Genomic DNA, 8,143 nt, shown 5'->3' on the forward strand with positions numbered 1-8,143 from the left:
TGTTTGTGTACTATGGGCCATATGGAAGCTTCCAAAGTTATTTTTTTGAGCATTTGATTTAAGAAAAATAGTAGTATTAATGTCTGGTATAATTTTTAAAATAAATTGTAGTTTTTTAAATTTAAGTACTTATAAAGAAGTTAAAAAAAATATATTTTTTTGTGTAATAATTAAAAAAATAACCAATTTTTACAAATATATATTTTAATAATTTTAAAAGCATTAATGTTCAAATAAGTAACGATAAAATCCAACAAATAATAAAGAAATAAGAAATATTAGATGAGTTTTTATCGAATAAGATATAAAAAAATTATTTTTATATTTAGCGTTTAAATTTAAATTTCTGATTTATGATTTTGGATGTATTTCAGAAATATTTTGTATATCACTTAATAATTTTAGATGTGTTACAATTGAAATTAAAAACAAATTTTTACAAACATACATTTTAATAATTTTAAAAACGTTAATATTCAAATAAGTAACGAAAAACTCTAACTATTAAAAAAAATATTAGATGAGTTTTTATCGAATAAGATGTAAAAAATTAATTTTATTTTTAATGTTTAAATTTAAATTTTAGATTTATGATTTTGGATGTGTTTTAAAAATATTTTCTGTATAACTTAATAATTTTAAATGTATTACAATTGAAAAAAAATTAATTTTTACGAACATACATTTTAATAATTTTAAAAGTGTTAATGTTTAAATAAGTAATGAAAAATCCAACTAATAAAAAAAATTTGTTGAAAACTATAAACTTTTATTAAATTTTTATTTGTTATCTTTTTTTTTTTCGAATATCTATAATTGCTCCTTTATTTATCTTTAATTTGATCTAATTATTTTATGTTGCTGGTCTTCTCTAATTATTTTGGAGATAAAGATTAAAAAAATAAAAAAGAAAAAAAGAATATTGATGCATAGACTAATAATTTATTTATTGTTTAATTCAAATGTTGATATAATCTTATTAAAATTTCATTCGACAATGATAATGAATGAGTTTTGAGTTAGCATGCAAGTCACTAAAAATAGGAACAAAATAACACGAAATTTTTGTGAAGAACATGAGAGAGAAGAAAAAAGAACGTATACGAGAGAGGAACTGAATTTTATATTAATAAATGTCATATAATTATCAGTAACAAAAATATGTCATGATTAATAAAAAAATTTTCACGCGTCACTCAAATTTCAAAAATATGCCAGCACTGGGGTTCCAACTTGAATCATTCAAGTTATAAAGGGAGCCTTAATATTATTTGAATTAAAAGATTGATTGAAAGCTAAATTTTAAACAACACATAACATTTTTCATTGTACCATAACATTACAATGATTATTGTAAATGTGGCCTCTGATTCACATTCTCAAGATATTACATTTTTCAATTTCATCCTCTTCGTTTCTATTTCATCCAGAAAATTTTGTAAATGGGGCAATAAATAAATAAATAAATATATATATATATATAAATATCTTAATGTATGTATTTAATTTATTCGTATCTTAATGCATGTATTTAACATTCTACCTTTGTCATATATTCCATACATAATACTAGCTAGATATCATATTCATGGAATACGATTCACTTTTAAGATGCCTTGGTGGTGAAATGGTAGACATGCGAGACTCAAAATCTCGTGCTAAAGAGTGTGGAGGTTCGAGTCCTCTTCAAGGCATAATATTGAGATCTCTTATTGAATCGGAATAAGTTCGGCAGCGCATCACGAAATCTTGGTGATCTTCTCTATCTAATGAATGGGGAGTCCGTTTTAAAATCATCTGCCCTGCACTCCCGAAATATGCTTCAACAAAAATCACACAGGGGTAGATTGATACAATAGAAACCTCTGGTAAAATGTCTACCCGTAACCCTATAAAGTACATTAAATAGTCCGTTTTAGGGATTGGCGACTTACCCATTCAATTACTTTTGCACCGGACGTTCTCTAAATGGGTACTCTCAGGTCAGGTGAATTCCATAATAGACGCCTGTTGGCATTCCAACCTTCCTTCTCCTTTCAGGACTATCCGAAAAGAAAGAGAATATCTAAATAAGACAAACCGTCCCGTGGATATCTTTACTTCGGAACAAAACAATTAGAATTAGACTCGGTCAACTGGAATGTGTATTATCAATATAGGGTATCTTTCAATTGAGAAGAGCTATCGACTTGAGACAAAGAAAAAGAAAGGTCTATCTATTTGATTAAGTTATTCAGTTAAACCAATGATTCGTTATTAGAGAAGATAGCAACAACCATTTCATCCGGGAAAAGCCATCTTTTTCTCAACAATGTCTTTGTCATTTGATCCAATAGCGTTCCGTTAGATAGGAACATATTTGATAAATATTGATAACTCTCGGATAGAGTATTAGAACCCCACACTTCCATAAACTTGAATCCGTCCCTGCTCGGAAACGTAATTCAAATAAAATAAAACGAGAAGAATTATTATTACTCTTAACATTTTCCCATGTATGTTCAACATAAAAAAAGATACTGATTATTGTGCAACCAATTAGATTAGACATCGATACTACTGTATCATCATAACTAGGAATGAATCTTTGGACCAATTTGCTCCTCCGTTTTATATATAAAAATATGAATATGATTTCATCATCCTATTACCTTCTACATTCCGTTTGCCTGCACTTTGCGTCTATCTAAATAAACTTGTACGTATTATCTCTATTCTAGTATTCTCTGTTAATATATATGTAGTTTCTTATTTCGTATTTCTCATAAATATGAAATGTCAACAAGAATTCACTTACTCCCTGCTATTTTATAATAATATTTCAGTTATTTTGTGAGAATTATTGGGCAGCTGTAGAAATATAACGTTGATCATCAAAGTATCAAACCATGAATGAGAAGTTTCTTTCTTTCTCCAATAAGAAAAAAAAAATGTAATTGTTGCTGTTGTGAGAACTTGAGTGTTATTTGAAGCTACTTTTATATGAGAACCATTTGGGATTACACCGTTATACCGCGGCTTGCTCTTTGATTACTATCATTTTTTTCATTTTTGTTGTAAATACAAAAAATTTTTATCAATACTTCACTTAATATAACGACAAGCACAAGGATTTATATTTTAATTAAATAAATCAAAATGACTAATCCCACTGAATTGAACTCTCTTAATGTTTAAAATAAAACATGATAAAAATTCAAACAGTCATAAAAATATTTCTGCATGCAAAAAATTTTAACTAAACACATAACAATCAGATGAATTAAAATCAGCAATTCTATTGAACCGAACTTTATTTATGATTTGAATAGAATGTGATAAACATTCAATAAACAAGAAAAATATTTCTGCATGTGCAAAATAACTCTATTGAACACTTAATAATCAAATGAATCAAAATGACCAACTCTACTAAATCAAATTTCGTTCATGTTTTGAATAAAACATCATAAATATTCAATAAACAAGAAAAATATTTCTGCATCTAAAAGAACTCAATTGAACACACTAACAATAAAGTGAATGTAAATCACCAACACCAATGAACCAATGAACATATTATAGAAAGAAAATAACAACACATTTTCTATTTATATGCCCTAGTTACGCAATAAAAATGGAATCAAAATAAGTCGATTTACTAAATGAAGCAACTCAATCTACTAAACCTTAAATCGAACTAGGAAAAACACGAGTTTTGAGAGAAATTAAATGAATATAATAACAACAGTTTTTTTATACCTTACGGAGTCTCTGTTCTTATTTTTGTTTGTTTTTTCTTCTTTCTTTTAAAAGTTTGACGTGATTCTGAAGTAGCAACAGTTTCCGCAGAGAACACAAATGAGTTTTGAGAGATTTTGAGAGATACTTGAACTTCTCCAGTAATGATTTTGAGATTGAAGAAGGAACGTTGTTTCATAATGAAGGGGCGAATGAATAAGTGAACAAGTTTTGGCGTGTGTAATACATGCTTATTTAATGGGATTAGATTTTTTGGTGTTGGACAAGTTTAAAAGGACTTGGATAAAAAATTATATGAGGTGTAACCTAACTTATAAAATTAAGGAAAAGTATAGGGTACCAACATATTATCTGCCAACTTCTGCCAACTCTTATTTATAATTGTGTTTTATGGAAGTGTGTTCGTGGATGTGTCTAATAATTAATATATTTTAAATACATATATAAAGAGACACATCCAGAAAATATATCTATAAAGACACTTCTATTAAACACAGCTATAAAAAAGACATTTTTATTAGACACATCCACGAACACACTTCCATGAAACACAATTATAAATAAGAGTTGGCAGAAATTGGTAGAAGTTGACAGATATGTTGTTGGTAACGTAGCGGAACCGTAAAATTAATTGTATAATGTAAATATAAATTTATCCATTTCATAAATTGTCCGAGCAAAACATAACTGTCCTCACATTAATTTATTAAAATTGTACAAAATACTAATTAAAATTACGTATTAAATTATTTAATAATTTTATTAGCTTAACTTTAATTTTTAATGAATGTCAAATTAATTTATCCATATAGATTTTATAATTTAAATGAATTATTATTACTTGAAGTACTATGATGTATATATCATTCTTATATGATATATATTATAGCAAGAATTAAATAATTAAACCCATGAGTTATAGTTCAAATGGGGTTCACATTATCTGTTTTGTTTCCCTATTGTTCCCACTATTGAAGGTAATGTGGCGACCTAGGTGGTCCACATTAAGTGTTGTTCTTTTGCTGCTCCTTATATTGTTGGTCTATGTGCCGTTGTACGTGGTCCACATCTTGTGTGTTGTGCTGTTGCTTAATTGTTAATGATTGGCTATGTGGTGGAGCTGTTGTTGAGTTGAAATTCATTAGACAAATTTGTTGGTAATGCCTTCTATGTTGTTCTTAAATTCCAATTTATTGGGAAACAAGCACCCAATTGCATGCTAACTGTTCATAATGCCATCATCAATAGTGGCCGTTTCATTCTGGCTGACTTCATGCACATTGCGTTCATGTTACACATGCCTTTAAGTACATCTCCTTCTCATTTTTGGTTTGTCCAGCCAAATGTGCCGCACTTTGGAGAGGACGTCAGCGATGATGTGATGATCACTCTGCGTGCAGGGGACATTTTCGTCTGGGCCATCTACGGTAGATACGGGGGCAATAGAAGGCGCAATTGTGGCACCATCAGCGGAGGGTTGGCGGATTTCTTGTGCAAGTGCAACATAACTGAGGAGAAGTCGGCCGTGTTTGAGATCTCCAGGACCAACCCAGACGTGGAGTTGTTGGTCCAATTTGTTGACTTTGAATGAATCCAACTGGGTTGATGAACAAGCTGACCATGTTATTTTGGATTGCCTTTTCTGATTTGGCAAAAACTTTATCTGTTGATATGTTAGAACTCCTAGAGACCTAGACTTAACTTTTTGTACATGATACAGTCTTATGACGTTTAAGTAAGTACTTTTATAAATATAAGTCTTCTTTATCTTTAGTTACTACAGTTAATCTTGCCTTCTAAAGTCTCATACAACACCATCGATGCTCTAGATTAATTTACCATTTCAATTCATACAGCACCATGGATGCTCTAGACTAATTTGCAATTTCAATTCATACAGCACCGTGGATGCTCTAGAATAATTTCCAATTTCAATATAGCGCGTTACAAATTAATGTCATATGGCGACCACAATATAGTCAATTTTGAAGTATAACAGTCCAAAACAGAATTTTTTATAGCTAGCTATTGTTTGTCCAAACATAGAACATCACGCATGATCTTCTAAGAAACTAAAACACCTGCTGAATAACCTTTGCCTAATATGAAGACCCACGTTCCCACTGGATTGAGCTGTGAGCGCACTAACCACAGGAATGGTTACTAAATTGTGCCCTGTGAATCATAGCCCTCATCCAAGCCAAACGTCCGCTGCATCGTCCCATGCCAGCTACAATGATACATTCAGTTAGCCATGAACTACCAATCGATAAATGGTCAATATATTAAATGAAAATGACGACTAAACAAATTTGTTGACAAAGTGTTACCTCCTCCTCCTTAGACGAGTCCTCCATTGTGCCAGTTTCACCTTCACCTCAGCACCAAAGTATGATGCACCTTTTGTGTATTCATTCTGCTGTTGGGATTTAAGTGGCAGGATAGTCGATTATGCCATGTCTGGCGACAAAGACCGCACCTCTTCACTCCCTTCACCGTTTCCTTTCTTTGCCTCTTTCGACACCGCACCAACTGTGGATCCCTCACACAGCCCTCTAGTGTTGAAGCTTCCCCAACTTCATTCAGACCCCTTGCATCACCAGAATACTTAATCTTTTTCATCCGCTCTATCTCATGAAGAACTTTATCCGTCATGCCAGCAAATTCAGCTTCATGACGACACGCAAGAACACACATTTCGTTGCATAGATCATTCAACATCCAATTGCGGCAGGTGATCGTTGAATCTCAGCAAAATGGACCTTTCTCCACAAAGGTCCTTACTTTCGAGTGAGCACTCTTGGACCAACGATCCAGAACAAGACTGTCTAGTATGTTAGTCATCTCCAAATATTTCAGTACTGCTACAATGTGATCACACAGTATACCAAAGGACTCCATTCGCAAGCAAGAGCACTTGAAACTGTTACTATCACCATAGTGACACACTTGCCACTCCCTACGCGCATTACCTGACCTCGACAAAGTGAATGTATCAAAAGTCTGGCTCCATGTGTGTGTTCGTACCTTAAGTGTGCAAGCGCGGAAAAGCATGGGCCTGAAGTTGAAAAAAATTGCCCTTGTGAGTTTCCTTGTAGCTGACCTCTCCAAATCATGAAATGGACTCTGTAGCACTGGTTCCCCAACCACGGATAACAGATCAAAGTGTGCTTTCCTGGACCTCATTTGGGATATGCAACGCATAAATTGCTCAACAAAGTCCCTCAAATTATGGCAAGACTGGACAAATTTACCTAGCATTGAGTGCAATCCTTCACACCTTAACGTTGTACGAAAATTCCAAAAGAAGTTGCCCCGTATATGTGCAGTTGCCCACATCCTTCTCCTAGAGTAAAGGTCAGAAATCCATTGATTATCAGACAGACCAAGCGCCTCGACCATATAATGCCAATGATCTTCAAACTCCGACACCTCATAATCGAACAGCATGCATTTCTTAAATTTAGAAGTAAATGTGGGGTTGCTTAGGTTAGAAGTGGCATTCCTCAGCAGATGCTATGCACACAAACGGTGATAGGCCCCAGAAAACACCACTTCGATTGCCTTTTTCATTGCTCCATGCCCATCTGTTATCCCACACCCAGGTGCTTTACCCTTCATAGCGTCCAGAAACTGTTGCAGCAACCAGATATAAGTCTTCTCATTCTCATTTGCAACTAGCGCAGTGGCAAACACAATTGTTTGATTATGGTGATTCACTCCAGAAAACACAACCAGTGGACACATACTTATTTTTCTGATATGTCGCATCAAATGTCACGACATCCCCAAACAAACCATAATCCAACTGACACTTATTTCTACCGAAGCTAATATTGATCCCCTCTTTTAGGGAAGCTACTATAGTTATGAAAAACCTAAGAGTTTGTGTACATATATCACCTAATATTAGAAGTTATTATACTTATTTATTATTATTAACATGAACTTTAAAATAAATAGAAAAGATGCCAATGAGTTAATGGCATAATCTCTCCATATTGTGGGTTCGACTCTCTCTATCTTTAGTAAAAAAAAAACTTTAATAAAAAAAAAATAGTTAGGAAAGATTTATTGAGCTGACCAAAGGAAATAATGCCATATATTAGGTAAACTAAAATACCATAGTATCAATATAGACATGTTGGTTGACTCAATAACAAGATAGTAGTAAAATCTAAAGAAGAAACAATAATACATGCATATTCTCTTAATAAGACCATCTCTCGAGCTAATTTTAAGTTTAATCTTATTTTGGATTTCATAAAATAACACTTAGGACTATATATCATATATAATTATTTGAAACTAAAAATGAGATTTATATTTAGTTTTACTTCATTTAGAATTTTATATTATTTAATAGTTATATAAATTGTAAAAATTTTATTGGTTTTTCATC

The 8,143-nt window shown here is 32.0% G+C and overlaps 1 protein-coding gene across 1 annotated transcript; it reads right to left on the reverse strand.

Moving 5' to 3' along the window:
• LOC107628002 (protein FAR1-RELATED SEQUENCE 5-like) lies at positions 6,490–7,488 on the reverse strand. The gene is made up of 2 exons (XM_016330805.1): positions 7,306–7,488; positions 6,490–7,197 (listed from the first exon to the last, which is right to left on the reverse strand). The coding sequence occupies exons 1-2, from the start codon at positions 7,486–7,488 to the stop codon at positions 6,490–6,492; spliced, it is 891 nt and encodes a 296-aa protein (XP_016186291.1).

The sequence above is a fragment of the Arachis ipaensis genome, chromosome B02 (assembly GCF_000816755.2).
Source record: "Arachis ipaensis cultivar K30076 chromosome B02, Araip1.1, whole genome shotgun sequence".
NCBI lineage: Eukaryota > Viridiplantae > Streptophyta > Magnoliopsida > Fabales > Fabaceae > Arachis > Arachis ipaensis.

What these genes read in the sequence shown, in the direction of transcription:
- LOC107628002 (XM_016330805.1), bottom strand. Translation starts at nt 7,488, where the DNA reads ATGTGTCCACTGGTTGTGTTTTCTGGAGTGAATCACCATAATCAAACA. An exon ending in GGCATGGAGCAATGAAAAAG is followed by an intron (nt 7,198 to 7,305) that starts GCAATCGAAGTG and finishes TCTAAATTTAAG; the next exon opens with AAATGCATGCTGTTCGATTA.